Source organism: Triturus cristatus, chromosome 12 (genome assembly GCF_964204655.1).
Source record: "Triturus cristatus chromosome 12, aTriCri1.1, whole genome shotgun sequence".
In the NCBI taxonomy this organism is placed as follows: Eukaryota; Metazoa; Chordata; class Amphibia; order Caudata; family Salamandridae; genus Triturus; species Triturus cristatus.
The window spans coordinates 739,116,522-739,141,336 of record NC_140595.1 but is presented as its reverse complement, the minus strand read 5'-3'; the positions used below and the strand labels follow the sequence as shown (position 1 = coordinate 739,141,336).

General features: G+C 45.4%; 1 protein-coding gene across 1 annotated transcript in view; it reads left to right on the top strand.

Moving 5' to 3' along the window:
* Nucleotides 1–22,507, top strand: part of CNPY4 (canopy FGF signaling regulator 4) — a 37,974-nt gene extending 15,467 nt beyond the window's left edge. The window contains exons 2-6 of the mRNA XM_085638626.1: nucleotides 8,865–8,991; nucleotides 9,090–9,186; nucleotides 9,680–9,802; nucleotides 16,427–16,544; nucleotides 21,681–22,507. Of these exons, the coding sequence (XP_085494752.1) occupies nucleotides 8,865–8,991; nucleotides 9,090–9,186; nucleotides 9,680–9,802; nucleotides 16,427–16,544; nucleotides 21,681–21,853 (638 nt within the window). The 3' untranslated portion in view covers nucleotides 21,854–22,507. The remainder of the gene's footprint in view (nucleotides 1–8,864; nucleotides 8,992–9,089; nucleotides 9,187–9,679; nucleotides 9,803–16,426; nucleotides 16,545–21,680) is intronic.
* The last annotated feature ends 2,308 nt before the right edge of the window (nucleotides 22,508–24,815 follow it).

Below are 24,815 nucleotides of genomic sequence, written 5' to 3'. Positions count from 1 at the left end.
CTTTCTATGAAAGACAGCACGCAATTGGCCAAAGGCGGGTGCATGTCCCGCCTTCTCTCTCCCCTGGCCTAGGGAGCGAGCAGCAGCACGTCCGGGTGCCAGCTGCATACGTCGCATTCCTTTCACTGCCGTGTGGCTGCGCTTGTGTTATTTGCTCTGATTCCAATCAGTCCGCAGCCATAGGACAAAATGTTGGATGAGTGTTCACAAAATGTCACACTCATGCATGCACTTAGACACAAACACACAGGGGTGTTCAAGTGCTTTACGTATGACGTGAGGAAAGAGGATACGCGTTTTTGTAAATCAAGCGAGAGTAGTGTAAGACTGTTTTCTAACACTGAAAATCGGTGACCGATCGCGTTTGGCAGTCAAGAGGTAGGCACTGCAAATGTACAATGTATTTAAATACTTTTAAAGTATAGGCGCTCCTTTCAGTGAGCGACACGTGCTTAAAAGCGGCACAGCTCCCAAAATACTGAACTTCACAAATTTTACCTCTAAGGAGGAATTTCACAACTGTTGTCCCCGAAATGTTGAAACATTGAATTGATTTAAATCTCTCCTTATCTAAAATGCCACTGCTACCACCCCCGATGGACAGGCGCAATCCCCTCTTTATCAAAATAACTCCCTTAGGTGCATTCACATGATGACATGTATGACCCGGTCTCTGCACGCTACTTACACGTGCATGCATGAAGACACACGCATACGTTGACATAGCACATCCTGCGCACGAACACCCGCACACCCATTTACCACAAGCATGCTTGCACACACCATGCACAAGGACCACAAACACACCACGTGCACAGGCGACACAACAGGTCCACGCCATCAACACAAGACAGCCATGTGGAGGTCTGTGGTGTGGCACTCTGAAACAGATGGAGGCCTTCCCCAAAGGTTACAATAGTTTTCTGGGGGTCACACTCCAGGGGGTGTGGATGCTGTCATGGCTGCCATTGTGCGCCTACAGAATGGGTTCAGGAAGCGCATCAAGGTGCTTTGAATAGCCACGCTGATGCTAGCTGTTTGGGGGCGGGGGGCCTGGCACACCATCTTGTGCCATCATATGGTTGCCTGGTGAGGAAGGTGGAACATTTGGGCGGGGGGGGGGGGGGTTGTGGTGGGGGCTCAGAACGGTTTCCTTCCCAGAGCCCATAGCCTGGCACAGTACATACGGGCTTTCCCCGAGTCAGCTCCTTGGAGGGGTGGGGGCACAGAGAGACGGGAGGCCCCCGGGCATGAGGGGCATTACCATCACAAATGGGGGACTCAAGTGGAAATGGAAAAAAACTGAGGAGCTGGGTCAGTCATGTCACCCTGCTGGCTCGCTCACCCCCTTTGCCCTGCCCCCTTTGTCCGATTTGTTCTAAAGGGGCCCGGCTCACAGATGCAAATGGCACCCCCATCCGCAAGAAGAAATTGGTTTGGGGGGGGGGGAGCAAAGGAAAATCAGAGCTCCAACAGAGGTGTAGAAACTCAAGAAGTAGGCCAAGCCTCGGCTCTTGCGAGCTTCACGACCCTCATGGGGGAGGGCGCAGACTTTCCAGAAGGTTCCAATCTAGTGAATGTATACAGACGAAAATTGCAGTCAATGTGATTTCTGAAATTATGTTTACTTTTTTTCTTCCTGAAAAGGGACCACGAGCGATGGCTGTGGGTTTCTGTTTGTTTTCTGGCGTGGCACCAGCCCAGCTGGTTTTAAGGGATTTGGCGACGCTGCCCTCCCAAGTCATGAAGTATTTAGTTCATGTTGGGGTTACTGTAAAGATGAATAATCCAGTGAAATCCAAATAAATGAGAAGAGGATGTGTTAAATCCAATTTGAGGTTTATTCTGTATAACAGCAGATCACAGGAGTACTGCTGTTCTCCACGAAGCGCAACTGTTGAATGGCCTTTCAACAGTCGTAGACTCCGCTGGGAAACTGCAGCATGAGAGAGGCTCCTTCAAACATAAACATGTTTGAAGATACACTCTCCAGCAGCATTACAACAACATGGATTGTGGAACCTTGGAACAGTAATGAACATAAAGGAAACACTGTAATAATCATGACACATATTACAATAAAAGAATATAACAAACCCCTTTACATCATCCCCCTTCCCATAAAATAAAAGACTGAAATGAAAGGAATTGTTAAGACATATAGTAATCTTTGAATATTCCAGGAATAGAACAGTTGCGATAAGATTTATGTGAGTCAGAAGTCGTACCTGAAGAAGGGGCAATAGGTTGAATCACAGGTGACGCTTGTGAAGAAGTAGATGTGGCAATTGAAGAGGATAATTCAGGAGTGAAATCGTGTCAGATGATGAACCTAGAGGAAAATGTGAACAGTCATAGTCATCCGTAGTAGAATTCTTGCAAATAAGTATTCTCTTGGCTTGTTCATGTGAAATTTTAACAGCTCTCTTACTCCACCACCCTTTCCTTTCCAAGAAAAGTGAACCTTTTGAAGTTTTGACAACTTGAATAGGCAAAGAGTCCCCTTTCTTAACCTTGTTGGGGTTCTTAAACAAAACTCAATCTCCAATTTGAAAATCCTTTGTAATTGAAGAACATGAGGAATCAAAATATTTATTTTGAACATTTTGTTTGATGAATACATTTCTCTTAAGGATGACTTTGTCATGACAAGCCAAACAGGAAGTATCATCTTTCTTGAGAAGCTTTATCGAGTTTGGACAGATGTTTCCATTTGGATTTCTCTTTTTAAGCAGTCTTAAAGGAGAAAATCCTGTTGTAGAGTGAGGAGGGACTAGATAAGACCAACTTTTCTTTCTTAAAAATAGTTCAACAGGAAGGTTGCAAGCTAAAGCTGATTGTATACCTTATTTTATAAATCTGTTCATCCTTTCAATGAGACCATTAGATGATGGGGAGTAAAGAGCCACCATAAGATGTTTGATATTGTGAGCTTTAAAGTAGTCTTGCATGGTTGTGGAACAAAAGTGTGAACCATTGTCTGTAACAACTTCTTTGGGAGATCCTTCTGATTGAAAAACTCTATTGAGGAACTTTATAACAGCAAGAGAATTAGGAGAATCGCAAAAATCGAAATCAACGCATTTGGAGTGATAGTCAAGAAGTGCAACAATGTAGCGTTCACCGTTAGGAAGTAGATCGAATGGACCAGCAAAGTCAACTGCAATTGTAAGCCATGCCTCCTCAGGTACAGGTACAGGGTGAAGAGGAAGTCTGTTGATCTTCCAATGTTTGTCGGAAAGTAAACAAATATCACATGTATCAATCCACTGGGTGACATCTCTAGCTAAAGCAGGCCACCAAAAATGTTCTTTTAAGTTTTCTAGAAGTCGCTCCTACTCCTAGATGTCCCATGAGCGGATTCAAACAATTTAATGCGGATAGAAGAGGGGGGGATACATTGATCCCCACAAATTAAAATATCATTAACAATAGAAAGATCATTTGAAATTTGAGCATAAGACTTTAATGAAGCAGGAAGTGAACATTCTCTGGGCCAGCCAGAAATAATCATGTTCCTGACTGCTTGCAAAATTTGATCATTATCATATGCTTGCAACCAATCAGATTGTGACGATATGGGAAAAGTGGACAAAGAGTCATTGATGGATGCCACCACACATTCTACTTCATCAAATTTTGGGTCAGGAAGATTGTCTTTTAAGGGAAGTCTACAAAAAGACAATCTGCTCTGACATTGAGTCCACCAGAAATTTGTTGAATAGTGAAATTATATTCATGTAGCCTGGAAAGAATGCGTACTAATCTTGCAGAGGCTTTACCAGTGCCATTACCGTTGAGTAGATGCAATAGGGGTTTATGATCGCTCAACAGTATTAAATGGGAACCCCATATGACATTTTTAAACGGCCCAGGAACAGGCGAGTGCCTCTCTCTCTATAGTGCTGTAATTCCTCTCAGCAGAAGCGAGAGACCTGGAGGCGAAACCTATAGTGTTTTCTTGTGCACCAAACCATTGACATAACACAGCTCCCAAACCCAATTGACTGGCGTCAACTGAAATAGAGCATTGAACACCCGGAGTGAAAGAAGACAATGCTGGGGAATCAGTGATTACCTTTTTGATAAGATTGAAAGAAATATCCAACTCAGGAGACCATACTAATTTGTAAGTTTTCTTTAGAAGATTGCGTAACGGTTGTACAATCTGTGAATAACTCTGAATGATTCTTGAATAGTATTCAGTCATGCCCAAGAAGGATTTATGAACGTCTTTATCTTTGGGTATTTGCACATTAGATATGGCCTGGGTAAGCGAAAAGTTTGGTTTGATACCATTTGAGGAAATGGAATGACCTAATTAATCAACCTCTGACTTAAATTTTTTTACATTTGTCTTGACCTAAGGTGATGCCTGCATCTCTGAAGCGTGAAAGAACTTCTTTAAGTGTCTGAACGTGTTCATGTCTATTTTTTGAGAAAAGTAAGACATCATCTTGGTAAGCTTGAACAAATATGATCTTTTTAAGTAAACAATCCATACATTTCTGAAAGACGCTAGCTGCAGAGGCTAGGCCAAATGGTAGCCTTAGATATTTATAAGCTCCCAAAGGGGTAATGAAAGTTGTCAAGCTGGTAGACTGGGGAGACAAGGGAATGTAATGGTATGCGCTACAAAGGTCAAGTAAGGTGAAATAAGTTGAACCGTTGATACCAGTTAGAAGATCTTGAATCTTGGGGAGGGGGTGACAATCAATGAGTATATTTTGATTGAGGGAGCGAAGGTCGGCACAGAGGCAGATACTGGAATCTTTCTTCTGACAACAATGGGACTAACCCACTGAGAAGAATCTGTTGGTTCAATAATTCCTTCTGAGACCATTTTGTCTAATAACTTCTTCAAGTCATCTCTTACATTAAGGGGAGTGGACCTGAATTTGTGTGTAACCGGTATGGCACCTGGCTTAAGTTTAATCAAATGCTCACATTTTTTAATTTTACCTATCTTGGTATTAAAAACCTCAGGAAATTGTGTAACGACTTCATTAATCATTCGATCCAGGAACAAATTTCAAACCCATTTTTGCGAGGTCCTGCCAGCCTACTATGTTTGTTTTTTTCCTTTTATGGCAACATATACTTTGGTATTAGTGTGCCTACCAAGACAAAAGATATTTGATACAAAAAATCCAAGCATGTCTATATCTTTGCCTCCGTACGCTTTAGGAATAATATCTAGTTTTGAAAGAGCCATGGAAGAAGACCAAAATGTATCAAACAAAATGTCGTAAATGATGGTAACAGGGGCACCTGAATCAGCCATCGTGTCAATTGACCTATCACCAATCAGAATTACACATGGTGGATCTTTAGCACTTTCAAGGTTAGTTAAATCCTCCCAAGAATCAATGGCTAAAATTTTCTTTTTCACAAGATTATTGGTAGATAAATCTACGGTATTGATATTAAGATTCTGCAATGATGACTCAAGAGGAGCAACATCAAGGGAGGAAACAATAAAGTCAGGATTTTGAAATTCGTGTGAGGAAATAGAACCAACATGAATAGAGCGTTTGCTTCTGCAAACAGAGCTAAAGTGCCCTATTTTGTTACAATTTGTACATTTCTTACCTAAAGCAAAACAAATGGGACTATTACTAAGATGTGATCTAGAGCCACACCTGTAACAAATAGTGGTAGGTTTCCTTTGGAAGGGTTTGGTGAATTTGTTCTTTACAGCAATGGCATTCACAGGCATATCATTTTGAACACAATTAACAGGTGAAACACTTTCATTTGCAATACATTTTAGCCACATCAATGACTTCTGAAAGGGTAGGATCCCTACAGCTTAAAATACGCTCCTGGATTTTCTTATGATAACAGCTATACACAAATTGATCCCTTATATACATATACAGAGAAGCACCAAAATTGCAATCAGCTGATAGGTTTCTAAGTACTGAAATGAACTTTTCTACAGTTTCATTAGGATTTTGTTTTCTATTCATAAAGTTAAAACGTTCAAGCATTACATTTGGTTGTTCCAGAATTTTTTTTTTAAGTCTCTGAATAGCGTCAGTATAAACATTCCAACCATCACCATTTCCAGGAGGAGGTATCGAGGTTGGTAAATTATCAAAGATCTGACGACCAGCACTTCCCAAATGGCTATAGATTATTGCAAATTTTCGTTTGGCTGAATATTCCTCTGCGTCAATGGCAATTAAATAGCTTTCAAAGCTGCGAAACCATATCTTCCGAGATTCAGCAGGTTTGCCATTAACGGGGAGAAAATTATTTAAATGTACAATCTGTTGATTGCTATCCATGTTAAATAGGGACTATCACACTTTTTTTAAAAAAAAATGGTTTTGAGGATATAACGTTTTATTTCCTGTTATGAAGATGAATTAAATAAATAAGAAGTCCCTTTAAAGTGCTGTAAGTTAGTAAAATGTTAATTTCCTTTTTAATCCTCTTAGGAATCAAACCTAAAATTCAATAAAGTACATACCATGTCAGTGGCTTAGCGATGTATGATTTAGCTGATTTCCTTGATAAAAACCACTTGAAATTGGGCAATGTGTTGAGCAGCTGATTCAGATGTCGAGCGTGTAAATAAACGATCGTTTGGAAAGCTCTTTCTTTTAATTTTTTTTTATTTAAATGAACGAAAATGGCCACCACCGGTGCGTGAAACGCGGTGATATCAGAGGTGCACTGGTGCGGTACCTCGCTTTTGAAGCTCGGACTCAAATACTTTAAATATGTCCCCCTGCGTTGCGTGATGACGTCATCACATTCCTGAGTAACGGTGAAGCCGGTTAGCTTACGTTGCAGAGATCGACCAAAGAGGACAAAATTCAGTTAAAACTGAACGATTGGTCGTATTCTGTTCATAGAAAGATGAGCGAATGCCCAAAATCCAGGCGTAAAGATGAAGACGGCAATAACAAGGTACTTTTTAAATCTTTAAGTACGATGAATCCGTTATGGATACAAATTCCGAAATGTTTTTGAAAACGGTGAAATGCTCCGAAATCCCGTCGCCAAATGTAAAGATGAATAATCCAGTGATATCCAAACAAATGAGAAGAGGATGTGTTAAATCCAATTTGAGGTTTATTCTGTATCACAGCAGATCACAGGAGTACTGCTGTTCTCCACGAAGCGCAACTGTTGAATGGCCTTTTGTTGTGCTCTGTACATGAAGACACTGGTAGCCATGTTGTAAGTTTCTAAGTCTTCTTTATTAGTTCCAAGTCAAGTGGTATCAATCAAGGATCAGCCATGTACCAGCTCCTACACCAGCCCCACCAGGAGCAGCCTGCCTAGCTGCTCAGCCCATCTCCAACTGTCATCCACATATCCACTCAGGCACCCAGGCATTCCACGCATCACAGTCACACCAACATTCTGTTACCATCTGTCACTCTGGCTGAGCAGCCAGGAAGACCTAGGCTGATTACAATTAAATGTAATACTCAGGATATAACACCTTTCAACATCCGTAGACTCCGCTGGGAAACTGCAGCACGAGAGATGCATCTTCAAACATAAACATGTTTGAAGATACACTCTCCAGCAGCATGACAACAACATGGAATGTGGAACCTTGGAACAGTAATAAACATAAAGGAAACACTGTAATAATCATGACCCATATTACAATAAAAGAATATAACAAACCCCTTTACAGTTACACCCTGTTTCAAAATAAGAAAACATCTGGAGGGAGCTGCTTGCACTTGTAGGCCAGGCTGGAAGCACAGTTTTTCAGTGACCCCTCCACAGGCAGCTCGTGAACGTCATTTCCACAACCCGCCAGGGCGGCGGAAGTGACATCACGCACCCTTTTACCACCATTCATATGACAGGCCTTGCACCTCGTTCCCTCCTCAGCCTCCCAAAAGCTGCTGAGGCGCCATTGAAAGGGCAGGGAGGTAAATCAGGAGAAAGCAGAATATCAGGACAAAAGAAAACTGAGGACATTTTTTATTGTAAATACTTTTTTTTAATATGGTCGGTCAGTTGTACATAAAACCTTCTTGGTTATATATAACGTAACAAAATGCTTCTGACACTTTTTTATTATAACTTTTCAGCATACTGCACAGCAGCCACACTTCTCTACAGCGTAGCTTAATGACATTGGCAAAGTCAATAGCTCTGACTAAACATTTATAAGGTCCCAAAGGCGAGACCTATTTGCTATGCCAATGCTTGTTTCCTAAGAGGTTTGTACAAGGGCCCAAGGCATAGTTCCTGGATGAAGAAGGCAGGTAGAGGTCCAGCAGACTCGATCAGCTCACTTTTCTGGCAGGATTGGCATTGAGGGAGGGTGAATTATTGAGGCTCAGGGGTGGTAGCTACTGCAGTTGGAGGCGCAAGAGCCTCTGGGAAGCAGCTTTATGTGTGTTGAGGGGGAGAGATTGTCGGAGATGGTTCGTCCATGGTCAAGGCGATGGCATATATTCTTGTGTACAAAGAGCTTCAGCTAACTTTCAGTGAAGTTACTTGCAGTAGGGATTTAGGTGGCTGTGAGGCATGGCACATACAATGCTCGAGTCTACAAAATGCCAAGTGGATGTTCGAATCTTCAACGTGTATTTGCTATGAGCCTTGGGACACAGTAAGCATTTGGCTGTGAGGCAGGCCAGAAGAAAGGTGACAGCCATCAGTGATGTGGGTTGGGCTGAGCTTTTGTAGCTTCGGTTTGAGTGGAGATAAAAAAAAAAAAAGAATTTGCCCATAAAATATCCCTGAATTTTGAGATTAAAATATTTTGACATCTTTTTAGTAGGTGGTTACCAATATGTCATTTTCTCCTTCCAAGGACTGCTTTTGAATGTGTGGGATAAAACACCTCTGCTAATGCATCTTTTCTCTGACACCCTTAGTGTGTAAGTTCCTCACTGTGGAACTGCAGTCGGTGCTGGAGAAGAGTAGTCGCTCAAAGGAGGTGCTGGAAATGGGGCAGATCCTGGACTCTGGTTCTAGGAAGAAGAGGATCAAATACAACACATCGTAAGTGGTCCCTTTAGAGCTATCTTCTTCTTCTGTATCTCTCTCACTCTTTCTCACCACTTAGTATGGCTACCCATAAACTCCTCTTTCTTTTTCAGGGAAACTCGTCTCGCTGAGGCCTTAGATAACATCTGTGAGCGCATACTTGCGTACAGTGTTCACGCAGAACGGCAGGGCAGCTTACGTTATGCCAAGGTACCCGAGGACCATTCATAACTATCTCAGTCCCAATAGGGATTCCTGTAGTATCAAAAACACTATAGGAGTCTTGCTCCCACCTCCTGTGCAATCCTCTTGCTATCAGTGCTGTGTGTGCTGGACTGAGCTGCAATGTGTAGTATCAATCTTATCTTCCCTGGGCAGACTGTGCAAGGGCTTGTATTTGTTGCAAGAAATCAGTTGGCTCTATACTTCTAAGTCATTGATAGCCGCAGTACTTTAATGCATTATACCGGATAGTTGTGGGCGAGGGGAACCCTTGCCTTTTCTATTCCTGTTTTTTGTAACTACACAGTAATGCTCACGTCTTGGACTAGGACAGTCATTCATGCTTATCCCAATATTCAGCAATACTACGAGTCATTTACTTGTGTCTACCACTGTAAGCTTGCTCCCTCTTTAAATTTGGTAGCATCTAGTCCCAAACAACCTTTAACATTCTCACAAATCTTGCCCACCTGCACCACAGGGCCAGAGTGAGACCATGACCACCCTAAAGAATCTCCGAAACAAGGGGGTGAAGGTCGAGCTTGGGATCCCCGAAGAGCTGTGGGACGAGCCATCCATTGAGGTCACTACCATGAAGAAGCAGGTAAAGATACGAAGAGGATGTAGGTCCGGGGGGGGGGGGGCAGATCCATGCCGGATTTTTATGATAATCACTCAGTGAATCAGTGATTTTTATTTTTAATCTGTAGATTTGCATTTACCTTATGTGCTTATCCTAATAATCAGGCCTGGATCTGGCTCCCCTGGACTTGCGTTAGATACCTTTTATTCAGTTGAATACAGTCTTCTGCTACATTCACAGTGATCCTAGCATTTTATGGGTGGGAACAAGTTCAGAATTGTGGGAGCAATAAACTGCCCTTAGATAAAATGTTTAAAAAGCCAGCTTTGTCCCAATTTCTTTCAGTTGACACATCTTGAGTATTCGATGCACCTTAGTTGAAAAGACCAGGTGATGGGTAAAATCTTAGCTTGGCACCACTTTCTGTTAAGTCCCTGCTGGATGATAGGTAATCATTGATTTCACTTTGGCATGGGTTCTGGCATCAACTCTGATATTTGCAAAGAATAGCCTATTGGGGTAGCAGTTGCACTTGCGCGCATTTTGTCCATGATACTAAAATTGTGCTATTGCTTGAAAACACATAATCGCAAAAGCCCTTCAAAACCCTATCTTTGGTGGCAAGGTGACCACAGACAGTCCATTTCCAATCATGGAGCTCCTGAAGATAGCGAATTGTAAATGTAGAGTAGCTGTATTTAGACAGTTATGTGAGTTGCTTGGACTAGACAAGTGTAACGTTTCAATAATTATAGACTGGACCTCATATATAGGAAAAGCTGTTCTGGGATCTTCCATCCCTCTTCCGAAGTCCATGGCTGCAGTCTGTTCTGTTGATACTGGGCCTCCCTCCTCAAATGCTACGCCACTTACAAACTGCCAGCAGCAAGGCAGGGCTGAATGCTCAATACAACTCGAGAATGCTGCTCCTTTAGACAAAGTAATAAAAAGGCTTGGAACAAACTGGGAAATAAGATCAACCATGGTGATTAGGGCTTGAGTAATGGTTTTCCTGGTGTAGATGGGGAGCCAGCTGAAGTTTTTTGGAGCATGCAGAGGGCGTGGAAGCAGGCGAAGGAGACTGGGTTGATCTAGCTCTTCATAGTGAGTTTGCTGTCCAGGATGATGCCAAGGTTGCAGGCGTGGTATGTCGGTGTGGGTCCGTGTTTGGAGGGCCACCATGTGTCGTTCCTCGAGGAGGTGGTGTTCCCAAAAAATCAGTCATCGAACTTGTCCATGTTGAGTTTCAAGCAGTTGGTCCTCATCCAATAGGCGACACTCGTCATGCAGTTGTGGAAGTTGGTCTTAGTGGTAAAGGTCTCTTTCAAACCGATGCACCGGCAGAAGAGCCATCTGGTTCACCGCCGATCTCCAGATATGCAAGCAGACCTACAGAAGACTAGAGAAGAAATGGCGCCACGAGCAAACACCGGACAACCAAGCCGCCCTCAAGAACGCCAGCCGCAGATACCACCAACTCATCCAAACGGCCAAAAGGACCTTCTTCAAGGAACGCATCGACAACAACACTCACAACAGCAAAGAGCTCTTCAACATCGTGAAGGAACTCGCCAACCCCAGCTCCAGCTCCAACGACATCCCACCGTCACAAGACCTCTGCGACTTTCTAGCAACCTTCTTCCACCGCAAGATCACATTCATCCATGACCGCTTCAACTCCCAGACCTCTCCAACAGCCGCTGACACCCCAGATCCACCACCCCCCAGTCACACCGGCTGCCTGACCTCCTGGAACCACATAAACGACGAAGACACCATCAAGACCATGAACACCATCCACTCCGGCTCACTATCAGACCCCTGCCCCCACCACATCTTCAACAAAGTGAACTCCATCATCGCACCCCAACTCTGTAAGATCTTCAACAGCTCATTTGAGACCACCACCTTCCCAGAAAGCTGAAAACATTCAGAGATCAACGCCCTGCTCAAGAAACCCAAGGCAGACCCAAAGGACCTCAAGAACTTCCGTCCCATCTCCCTGCTCCCGGCAAAAGTTATCGAGAAGATAGACAACTGACCCAATTCCTCGAAGAGAACAACACCCTGGACTTGTCCCAATCCGGATTCCGCAGCAACCACAGCACCGAAACTGCCCTCATCGCCGCCACCGACAACATCCGGGCCCTGCTGGACAACGGCAAAACCGCGACCCTCATCCTCCTGGACCTCTCAGCCGCCTTCAACACCGTCTGCCACCACACCCTTCGCACACGCCTCTATAACGCAGGGATCCGTGACAAAGCCCTGGACTGGATCACCTCCTTCCTTACCGAAAGAACCCAGAGAGTCCACCTCCCTCCCTTCCGATCCGAAGCCACCAAGATCACCTGCGGCGTACCCCAAGGATCATCCCTCAGCCCGACCCTCTTCATCGTGTACATGACACCGCTTGCCAACATCGTCCGATCGCACCACCTCAACTTATTCTCATACGCCGACAACACCCAGTTGATCCTCTTCCCTCACCAAAGACCCCGCCACCGCCAAAACCAACTTCCACGAAAGGATGAAGGCCGTCGCCGAGTGGATGAAGAGCAGCTGAAAATGAACTTGGACAAAACAGAGGTCCTCATCCTCGGCTCCACCCCTTCTGCCTGGGACGACTCCTGGTGGCCGACCTCGCTGGGAACTGCGCCGACACCCACCGACCACGCACGCAACCTGGGGTTCATCCTGGACTCCTCTCTGTCAATGACCCAACAAGTAAACGCCGTCTCTTCCTCCTGCTTTAACACCCTCTGCATGCTTCGCAAGATCTACTGATGGATCCCCACCGGAACTAGAAGAACAGTCACCCAGGCCCTCATCACCAGCAAGCTGGACTACGGCAACGCCCTCTACGTGGGAACCCCAGCCAAACTCCAGAAGAGACTCCAACGCATAGGGAACGCCTCAGCACGCCTCATCCTTGACATCCCCCGCCACATCACTGCCCACCTGAGTGACCTGCACTGGCTCCCCGTCAACAAGAGGATCACCTTCAAGCTCATCACCCACGCTCACAAAGCACTCCACAACACCGGACCAGCATACCTCAACGACCGACTAGACTTCTACACCCCGAACTGCCAGATCCTCTCCGCCGACCTTGCCCTCGCCACCGTCCCACGCATCCGCAGAGCGACCGCCGGCAGCAGATCATTCTCCCACCTCACCACCAAGACATGGAACACCCTCCCCACCCACCTACGACAGACCCAGGACCTGCTGACCTTCAGGAGACTCCTCAAGACCTGGCTGTTCGATCTGTAGCTGCCTCCCCTCCAGCACCTTGAGACCCTCACAGGTGAGTTGCGCACTTTACAAGTGATTGATAGATTATGGGAGTGAGAGGATGGGCTGGGTACTGTCTGCATAGGATATGAAGTTGAGGCCATGGATTCTGACGATGCTGGCCAGTGGGGTCCTGTAACTGTGGAACAGGATAGAGGTGAGGAATGAGCCATGAGGGGCACTTCATATGATCCTCTTGGGTTCCGAATTGAAGGGTGGAAGGCGGAATCTGTGGGTTCGTCCTACGAGGGAGAATGCAATCCATTTGAGGGCGTCTCCCTGGATCCCGATGTGGTGGAGTCTCTTGATGAGGGTGTGGTGGGATATGGTATTAAAGGCTGCTGAGAGGTCGAGGAGGATCAGGGACGCTGTTGCCCCTGCTTTGAGGAGGGTTGTTGTCTTGGCATAGATCAGGGCGATCTCTGTATTGTGGCTGGCATGAAACCATTGATTGAGAGGTGTCCAGAAGGTCGTATCTCTCCAGGTGTTCAGTAAGTTGGTAGCTGATGACCTTGAGGATTTTGGCAGGGAAGATTAGCGGCGAGATGGTGTGCTAGTTCTTGAGTTTGCTGGGTTTGTTGAGGAGGGGTCTGACCTCTGTGTGTTTCCATACTTCTGGGAAAGCGGCCACAGTGATGGATGTGTTAAGAATGGAGGTGAGTTAGCAGCTGATTTCTTTGCTTCCGAGGTTGAAGAGGTGGTGGGACAGGGGTCCCTGGGTGCTCCAGAGTGAATGGAGTTCATGATGGATGTGGTGCTCTGTGTGGTGAGCCGTTAACATGTGGTGAGGGGGTGGTCATGGGTGGCATCAGTAGGTATGAGGAGGTTGCAGATGTCAGTGGCTTGGGGTTCGAAGTTTCTTGTTGTGGAAATAGTCCGCCATGATGTCGCAGAGTTCCGGGGGGGATATTGTGTTCTCGGTTGCTGACGGGCAAAAGAACTCTCTGAGGATGCTGAAGAGTTCCTTGCTGTGGTTGGAGCTTACTTTGATGCAGTATGCTAGGGCGCTTCTTTTCGTGTGTTTTAGGTGTTGGTGGTATTTGTTGAGCGCTATCTTGAAGATGGCTCAGTCTGTGGGTTGTTTGCTGGTGCGCCATCTTCTTTCTAGTCGTTTGCAGTTGCGTTTCATAGTCCTGAGTTCTGGTGTATACCAACTGGCTTGTTTGGGGGATCTGCTGATCTTCGCAGGGTTGATGGGGGCGACTGTCGGTGCAGTTGGTGATCCAGGCGAAGAAGTTTTGGAAGGCCTGTTCCAGGTTGGTTGCGGAGTCGCTTGGGCTGTTTTGAGGGTGTCCTTCCATTGGGTCTCTGTCACTTTGTTCCAACTGGGAGTCTTTGTGGTGATGCCAGGGCATCATGTGATGGTGAAGTGGACGATGGCATGGTTAGTCCAGGTGAGTTTGGTGACATGGCTGTACTTGACTCTGTCACTGGCAGTGAAGATCGGGTCAAGTGTGTGTCCCACATTGTGTGTGAGGTTGATGACCAGCTGGGTGAGGCAGATGTTGCTCATATGCTTTCCAGAAGGTCGGCGTTGTTGGGGTCGTCGAGGTGGAAGATGAGATCGCAGAGGAAGATGTAGTGCTTGGAATTGATGGCGAGTGGGGCGATGAATTCAGGGATGGCGTTGCAGCAGCCGGGGCATGATCCTAGAGATCTGTAGATGAGAGTGCCTCTGAATGCTGTTTTGCTGTCGGGTTGGAGTTGGAAGTTGGTGTTCCATGGTTTCATCTTCGGCCGTAGCGCAACGTGCGGTTTGTTTGTGGATGATGGCGATGCCACATCTGTGTTTGTTGGTGCAGTCCCAGTGTATCATTTTGTAGCCGTCGGGCATTGCGATGTTGGGGGGGGGGGGGGCGGGTTGAGCCAGGTCTCTGTCATGATGACATTGGGGTAAGGGTGGTGATGGTGTCCCTGGGTTTGTGGTGTGCTTGCAGATTGATCTGGCATTGAGCAGGAGGCAGCTGAGTTGTTCTTGGGCGGTTGTAGTTGGTGAGGTGGGTGTGGTGAAGGTGTTCATGAGGGCAGGAGGCCCTGGGTGGCAGGTGAAGAGGCAGCAGTGATAGGTCCTAACGTTGGTCGAGGCGATGCAATGCATCAGTTGTTGAGTTGTCTGGGGTCCAGGGCTCTGAGTTCAACGACGCAGGGACGTAACACAGGCCCCCGCAGCCCCCGTGATGCGGGGGGGACCCCAAGCTCCAGGGGTCCCCCTCAGCACAGCACTCTAGCTGGAGAGCTCTTGCTTGAGCCCAGAGGGTGCCCCTCCACGTACTTTGCAGGGAGGCCCCCTCAATTTTCGTTACGCCAGTGCAACGACGGAGTATCTGTGGGTAGCAGGAGGGCCGGTGTTCCTAGCTTGGGCACAGACCAGGGGCAGACATGCTTGCCTTAGGCATACCCGTGCTGTAGCCTCCATTAAGTAGGTCCTGGGCGGGGGGGGGGGGGGTCTGGGTGCTGGGTTACAGGAGCAGGTGGCAAGGCAGGCCAGCTCCTGCTCCAAAACCCAGGGAATGGCTAGAACAACTGTTAACAAGTTAAACAACTGTGAGTGAAACACAACAAAAGATGACAATGAGGCCAAACAATAAGGCAGAAAACAACTTTTAACGGCTGCAGTGAGCAGCACAGTGAATCAGATGCAGGTAACAATAGTACAATGTAGCGCAGTAAGGCACAAATACAAACAGTTCGCTGCCTGGCAGTCTCAGGAAGACCTGCTGAGGCCGCAAGGCGGGAGCAGATCGAAGAGCTAGCCTTCGTACTGCGGCCACGTACAAGTGCGTGGTGGCTGCAGCATTGGTCATCTTCTCACGGTCTTATTCCGTAAGTGCTGCCAGTGTGTGGAAACATTAATGCTTTTGCTGCATCTCTGGGCACACCATAGATTTGTGTGCATTAATTGTACCTAATTGGGTGAAGTGTACTGCAATTGGTTGGCCCCATGCTACTGGTCTGGGACAGGAAATAAGGGGGTAAATGACTTCTGCCTGCCCCACACCTAATGCAGGCGCAGAAAGACTGCACCTCAGAGCACAACCCAAGGAGACCAAGATGAGAAGATGGCAAAACTCATTTAATAAGAAATCCAAAGTCCTTGTTTTCTACTGTGCATGGGCGGGAAATGTCTGAACTCTTGTCCGTTTCATTATAAAGTTAGCAGGGGTGGTGTAAAAGTTCCCCCTCGACAAGGCTTGAGATCGCAACGTCTGAGATGATCAGCCTTATGCGGTGGGCTTTCTAGGCCCATCTAGGAAACAGTCAGTGATGAGAAGCACAGTGGGAATGGGCAGGTGTGTTCCTTCGTCATCCTCCTTTTCTTAACTTTACGCCTTGTCTCTCGTCCTACAGTGTGAAACCATGCTGGAGGAGTTCGAGGAGGTAGTGGAAGATTGGTACTTCCATCACCAGGGCGAGGGACTTCAGGCTTTCCTGTGTGAGACCCATGTACTGCGGCAGAGCGACAGAGGTAGGTGTGTGTGGTCATGCAAGCATGGTATGGGGCATAGCTGCTATCAAGTCAGCATGTCTGTCATCCCATGTGACTATTATAACCGATTTGTCGAGGAGAAATATAAGCAGGAATAGTGGATGCAAGATGCCACGGGCGACATGACTGGTGACTGCGCAGAAAAGCAGGTGACGGAGAAGACCTCCGATCCATGATAGTCACCTGGGTGCACTCAAGCAGAAAGCTTGGGGAGACCCATGTTGTCCTCGCCATTATCTTATTTATAGCAGACTTGTTACCATGAAGCCTCTGAGCATGGATCCGTGTCTTAGGGTAAATGTTTTTTTAAGTTGCATTTTTAATCTTTTGTGACAGTGGGTTTCCTCGTAAGTGGAGGCTGCACTGGTCGGGGCGGGGGAGATTTTTCCAAAGTGTCGCTGCTGTACATGGGGAAATTCCCACACACCTCCTACCTCACATCCTACTCCCCACACTCGAGATCTTTTAGCCTGTGTAAGCCAGGATCATTATGTCACCCCTTAGTATATCTGCTTGGTCAGATTCTCAGGCCCAGTCACATGGATTGCTTTATGTGCCAGCATGGGTGATTTTAACTGGATTCTCTCATTTTAGCTTGATGCCTAAACGTAGCGGCCCATGCTGTGTTGAGTTTTTCCCCTCTTGCACCAAGAAGATCTTGCCTTAGATCGCTTGATAAATAAACATCAACACCACTTAATCGTTACACACCTATGTGCATACAGGCACATGTTTCAGGTAGTCTGATGTGCCAGATTCCTAAAACAGGCACTAGACTTGATTTTTGGTATCGGGTGGGATTGCCACTTGCTCATTTGTCAGCCTGATCCTCTGTGATAAGACATTGAGTTGGGGCTTCGTGCAGGTGATGCTGACGCCATAGTGAGGTGCATGATAGCTGGGTGTGTGGCACGGTCCCTGCTGTAGTAGACTGAACACCTGCCCCTTAACTGCTACTTGCCACGTGTGGTTTTTATCGCTCAGCTGGTCCTGGGCATATCTTGGGTAGGCGCAGGCGCACTGGGAGTCCAGGCAGCCATTCTGCTTGGGGCTGCCACCACGTGTCCATGGGTGAACTACAGAGGTGAATGAGCGTTGGACACATTTGGTGATGTGAGCCACTGAGTAGTTCTTCTAGCAATCCACCTTTACGTGCAGGACACTTGTCCGGCGGAGACTGTGCACAGTAGTTCTGACTTGGAGCTACATGAGATGTGTACCCTTACTATCATAATACATTTGTCACAATTTCATGAAAGGAGACAAATATTTATTGCGTGACTAGTAGCTAAAAATATCACCTCTATATGCAATAAAACACGTTTGTGTTCTAACAAAACAATAACTCATATTACTCATTAAACCAGCAGAACTTTTAAGTGTGGGCCTCCCTAATACATTGTAAGATCAACTCTCTAGAGTGTCACCCTTCAAGTGGCCCACACAGAAAATTAAATAACTTGGAATGTATATCCTGCCCAAATTGCACACACACTACGGGGCGAATTACCCTTGACTATACCACGCCCTCACAGAGGAATGCTGTTGGTGGCGACGAGTCCACATCTCTTGGCTGGGTAGAGTGGCAGCGGTTAAACTGAGTTTTGTACCCTGACTGCTTTTTGAATTTCAGGCCCTCCCTGTCCAGATAATGGAATGAAAAATCCCAGACAGCTCTAAGCACCTTCATTTGGACATGCAAGCGAGCGCCTGTCCCTGGGAGTACTGAATAGGCATAGAATGGCGGGAGGTCTGGGAGTGCCCGATATAAAAAGCAACTTCCAGGCCGCGCAGCTTAGGATATAGTTTCCGCGGTCTCTCTATGAAACAGACATAGGATCCATATGTTTGTGGCGGTCATGGGACAAGCCTCTTGGGAGTACCCTGGACGGCGAAGCATGAGACACCCGCAGTCTGTTATGTCCCGGAGAGCTTGCGTCCCACACTGGAAATATGGGACTATGTATGCAGAAGCAAAATGTGAATGACGGCTGACTGGACCAATGGATGAAGAGGTCCAAGCCAAAGGCCCTCTGAATTTGTATTAAAAAAAGAGTTATCAAGGGGGGATTATATTAGTGGGCGTTGGGAAGTAATGCACTAGTCAACTCACTGGTGGCTTCAACCTACATATGGGTCTGGTAGGCAAAGGATACAATGTCCAAACGAAAACATTTAAAATAAGAAGTATTTGTACAATAAAACAGTGAAACCTGCTATGTGGCACCAGAAGAAAATGGCCTATTGTGAGCTACTAATAAACAATTAGCATAATAAAATCCGAATAGGACCTTTCTTGTGTTTTGTAGCTCATCCTCACGTCACCCAAGTGTTGAAGGATTTAGAGAATCCCCCAAAAAATCATGCTTGACCACTCTGAAAGGCTTAAGAGAAAATACTTCAACACTGACAGTTGTGTGGCACCTAGGGGAGTTCCCTGACACCTCCCTCTGTCAGTCAGTCATTCACCAGCATGCTGTCTTCGCCCACTTGGCATTCTAGAACACCGGGATAAGACTTACACCAAAAAGTGATGTCTTTTTTAGAGGGCATAGAAAGTTTTGTCTGCGATGTTAGCTAGACTTTCTTTTCTGGAAATAGTATCTTGGTGAAGCTCAAGTTCACACTGAAGCATGTTTCTTGACACGAGTAATCACAGTCTGTTACTCAACTCAATGTTTCTCGACCTCAGTAGGATGAATGGACGAGCAGGTCGGTCATGATTGGAGCATGTGATCACCTGGTTAAGCACAGGCCCATGAAAATGATGCATCAGTTCATGGAGCAGTCCAGGGGGATGGAAAACCTTGACAGCGAGGCAGTGTGCGACTACTGTGGGAACTAGGCGCTTTCTGGCAGCCAGTGAGATGGGTGACCTTTCTGAGCTCACATACCTTCTCTGCAATCACATTTTATGCCCAGGAACCTTGGCCAAATCTCGTTGACTAAATGGGAGACCACCCGATTGTTTCCACGCATCCCTCTGACGTTCGGGGGGGGGGGGGGGGGGCGGCACGAACGCTCACTCTCATGGGGACTAAAGGATGCACACTCTCTGGTGTACGCTAACTTGCAACATGTCGAGGTTCTGTTTGCGTTTACGTGTCGACGTGCAATTAAACACCGCTGTTTGCAGTCTTCGAAGTCAGGCATTGCCCCAAGAAACAGGACAAAGGCACCGTTTCCTTAAATTCGGAAGAGATCACAGGGCAATGCCCGGTGGCCTGCTATTGTGATATAAATACTGTCAGGTCATGGAAACAAGTGGCAGGCAGTTTGGTGGAAAGGTAAAACGGAGCTTTTTAATTTTTACAGCTTTGATATGGAAACACGATTCTTTGCCTGAGGAGACTTTCAAACGAGTGTGTTCTACACGACCTCGACCGCTTTGAAGGCGAGCGTCTTAAGTGAAAGTACTCCTCTTAGATGCCTTATTTGAGTTTTATGGTAGTTGAAGAAGAAGGTAAGCATCAATGTTTCTAGTTTACAGTCTAGTTATTCACGTGTTAGTAGAAAGTTAATAAAAGTTGATTCTGAGATGAAGCTATACATCTGCATACGTGTCCTCCTCTCCGCATACATCTTTGTGCATTATTGTTTCTGGGGAGTAATCGAGGGGCTGCCCTTTGGACTCAAAGATTGGCGCAAGCAGAAGAGTCCAAGTCAACCTTACCCATCAGCAGTGGCCCTCGGGTATTCCATTTCAGTTCCTCTATAATTGTGTTGACTCTTTTCAACCACGAGCAGATCTTTTGAGATATGTTCGTTGCGACAGAGGTATACGTTGTCTTTTGCCTCTATAGCGGTAGAGGGTCAGTTGGAATCCAGAATGATCATTTTGGGTCTGATTGTGCAAGATCATTTTTCAGAGTCAATGTCACCTATTGCCTACTTACCTGAATTTCTGGGAGTAAGGCACGCTTACAGTAAAAAGGTTTGCGAATTGGAGTCTTTGACTGTTACATCCATTTTTATTTTAAATATGGCATTTCTTACCAGTACTTGTCTAATACTTGACAAGATCTGAACATTAGTGCATGGTCTGCTTCTAATAAAATATGCAAATAGGAGTTTTTTTTTTTTTAGAATGTGTTGAAGTAGATTGGTGTGTAATCTGGTCCCAGATATCTAAGTAGTGTTGTTGTAGATGGTTCTCATATTGCATCACCGTCTTCTTTCTGTTTTCCTGTACTAACAGAAGTGGAAACTAAATGGGGAAAAATTATGAAACTGTTTTCATCATTTATGTATCCCAATGTAATTGGTTTTGGCACCAATTAGTGAATTATTATTGTTGTATCAATCAAGAGATGCCTCTAACTTCTGTTGTATATGTGTTTTAAACATACTTTCGTGGCTAAAGAGTAGTTTGATTGTAAGGCAACGATTACTGTAGGGCCAGCATTTCTCCGCTATTATAACGCTTCTGGAAATATTGGGATATTTTTCAATGGGACTGTTGTCTGTAACTTGAAGTATTCTTTTCTCCCTCCAAATACCTTGGCATACTTTGCAGAGTACTTGAATGCATTTATTTACACTTTAGAAAAAGAATATGTTGGTCACTCAGATGTTCTATATTAATCTTTCTGCTAATAATGCCGAAATTAGAATTGTTACTTCACAAACCTGATCTTTTGGCAGTAGCTAGTATTTATAAGGTACGGAAGGTTATTAAATTGTGTCACGGAAGCGATATCTCCCGATGACTCGCCATAAGATGCATACTTTAATTCAACTATATTGTAACTTTCTAATTGATTTTCTAGGGTTTTGCTGGTCCAAATACATCGGATGTCTGAACTTAAAAAATAACATCAAATCTGGTGGATCGATAGAGATGTGTAATTAGAAATGCTAATTTGGCTAGGCTAATGTAATCTATTCCCAGTTGCAGAATGGCGAGTTCTCGCCATAGCTATAGAAATTCCTATTTTTTTATGGTCTCATACTAAAGTGGGTTGAGAAGGAAGGAGTGGTCAAGTAATTGGTGTTGGGTGATATTCAGAGGAAAGTTTAGTTAGCAAAGTTTCTACAAAAAGATTGCATTTTGAGATTAGATTTTGTTTGTTAAAACGTTAACCCGCTAAAGTAAAGGCTTTGTTTGTCCTCCAGAATGCCTGAAGGAAGTCTGGACCGGAAAAAAGGGGGACCTCGGGCACACGCCAGATGAAAAGGCAGATGATGAAGACCAGAGGACGGATGCCCTGCCTAGTGGCCAGCCTGGACCAGATCCCAGCGTGGACACCAGCCACTGGGAGGGCGGGCGCTATCCTGGAGAACTTTAACCTGGGAGGGCTGAGTGAGTCAATGGGGTCTCAAAGCACCTCGAGTGGATACCATGAACCTCAGATGGGACAGACTCAGGCGCTCCTGCCAAGGGGATGCTCTGGCATGATTGACAGTGGGTGCACATGGGGTCAGCGGGCCATGGAAAGCCTCCAGCCCTCATCATGGAAATTGCAGGATTCTGACAAACTGCCCCCGCTGTCCTGGGGAAGGCATGATTTCTCATCTGTCTAAAGTATGAGAACAAAGAAAGGCTTCTGGCAGCAGTAAAGTAACATTTGCCACTGGCAATGAAATATTAGTTTTTGGCACACAAGTAGAAGGGCGGGCAGGTGTGGGGTTCACAGTATTATCCGGCAGACAGCTGTGTCCCTTGTATTTTGTGAAATGGCAAACTGTGTTGCTGACTGCCCGTCGTGCTGACAATCCACAAGGGTTTCACCCAGAAAAGGGGGAAGAGGATGCTATCAGCAATCAGTATTGTCAGTATCGTATTTCTTACAGATTAGGCAGTCAGTCGGATTATGTCGCTTGGCAGGTTTCTCGCCGGACGTGTTTACGGTGCCCCTGTATTGCGCTCACCACAGACATTGTATTTTTATAGTTTTTGTAATAAATTATATTTGTGGGTATAACAGACACATGAACCTGCACAGATAGTGATGTTTGATTGAATATTTAGTAAACTCAAAGAGCGTGGGCGGTTTGAGCCTATCAAGGCGTTTGAGCACTGCATTTGACTGTTATTGACATCGAAAACTGGGTGAGGCGAGGGATGTTAAGAACGGAGAACCCTTATTCTGACTTAATGTTCAGGTGTATGCAAGAGAATAGAAATGTAGAGAGGTGGATGCTCTCTACTACGTCTCAGCTGGCTGGTTGCCCACATACATTTATTCACCTACTATGTTAAGTCGGAAGTCTGCACCAGCTGCCTTCTGCTGACTGTAAATGAAAAAAAACACAATGCTCTGGAAAGCATATAAAGTCTAACAAGCGTTTGATGCAAAATAACTTGCAAGCAATCCAAAATAAGGCAACATAAGAAGTCCTTGACATCACAAAATAAGTGACATTAACAGGAGCTGACTCCACTACTTTCTAAAATCCTTGAATCGTTGTGCCAATCTCAAAACCAGGCTACACTTTACTAACACAGTTCAGTAAATGTGCCATTGTACACCCTGGAAGTATCTGACCACAGTACATTTAAAATGTATGTAGATGTGTAGGAATACTTATATGTTAGTGTGCTTCATGCTGATATGAAAACAAAATTGGTAAATATATATTTATTAAGGTGCATATATGGGTAAATTCACTTTCTCAGGACAATAACCAGGTTGGCTTCATGAAAACCCATGTGAGACCCCAGAATGCAGGCTGATGAGTGACTCCAGAGCTGGCGGTCTTCCATATAAACTGAATACACACATCCTAATGCCATAGGTCTGAGTAAATCATTTTAACAGACGTAATTGGAAAGGAGGTGATAGAAAAAAGCAACAACTGATAAAGCTAATAGGTTTATGTTGTGCATATTGCAGGCACCCAACATGAATGCACACATTTGCATTGCAAATGCGCATATTTACTTATTCAGACAGACAATAGCCACACTCGCCAATACACCTACGGACCGATCCCCAGCCTAAATGTCTCACATGCCAACATACAACCATTCACTTTTGCAAAAAGATCAATAAACATACAGTAACCCATAGACACCTACCAACACGAGGGGCACACATACGCCCTACTCCACACAAGCAAGCACACAGATGGACAGGGGGCGGATGGAAAAAAAGTATAAACAAATGGGTGCCAGACAGATGGTTGCAAGTTTCTTGTCTACTTAACTTTAGACCCCTGCAGAAGTCCTTAAATAAGAGAATGATTAGAGAGTGAAGTGTCATATTTAGCCCCTGGTCTTTCCTTGGAGAGAGGACTTCTACTTTGTGATGGAATGTTTACATATCCTTGCCTGTTTGTAGGAAATCTGCCTTTTCTGCATGTTCATAATGGATTTTTCACCTTTTTCTGGACCCTATATTTTTGCTGGCTTTAGAACTCTGTGCACGTTACCCCTGATAACAAGGAGTGGAGGTCCTGGGCTCCCACTTAGACACTGTTACAATGGCCTGTTCAGAATGGGCTCATTTAACTTGTCTGTACGTCCCTAGCATATAGTGTAAATAGTGCACCCTGGACCTAAAAGTTAAATACCACTTGTGGGCTGCAGCGTCAAGTGTGCTATCCGCTATGGTGGCAGGGCAAATCCGGTTTCAGGCCTACACTGTGTAGCCTGTCTGCTGCAGTGTAAAGCCTGCATGGCGACCTGTTAAAATAACTCGTTTAACATGAATAAAACTACCTTTTAAATATTAGTAAGTCACCTCTATGTAGGCCTTCTAGCACGCAAGGTAGTGTACATGATATTTAAAAGTGGGATATGTAGAAAAGTGATGCTATCATGTCCCTAAAGTGATGGCCCCAAAAAGCTATTTTCACTGTGTCAGGCCCAGCTTTCCCATGTAGAAAACCAGAGGACAGATTAAAATACTAATACTGTATCTCAGGAAGGGGACCAGCTAGAAAATATAATAAACCACTATTTGTAATAGTTATTAAATATCCAATTCACTGGTGCAGTTGGACTTTTATTAAATATTAAGGAAAGTTACTTTAAACTCCTGAAGTACATGGAGGTGCTAGTTTGCATTAGCTGTCCATCTTCTTCCTGCCTGTCATAGCCTTGAAAAGGTGTGAACGAGGTGTAAAGTTCCTTCCAGGAGCAAATAACAGGCAGACCTGAATGGGCAGAGATGACTCCTCTCAATTTCACAGTATATTCAAAGTGGGGGTTGTGGGTATCCTTTGACACCACATTGTCAAATCCTGCGTGACAGATCTTTTGAGCCGCACACTTGAAAGGTCGAGGACAGGATGTCAAGACCATGC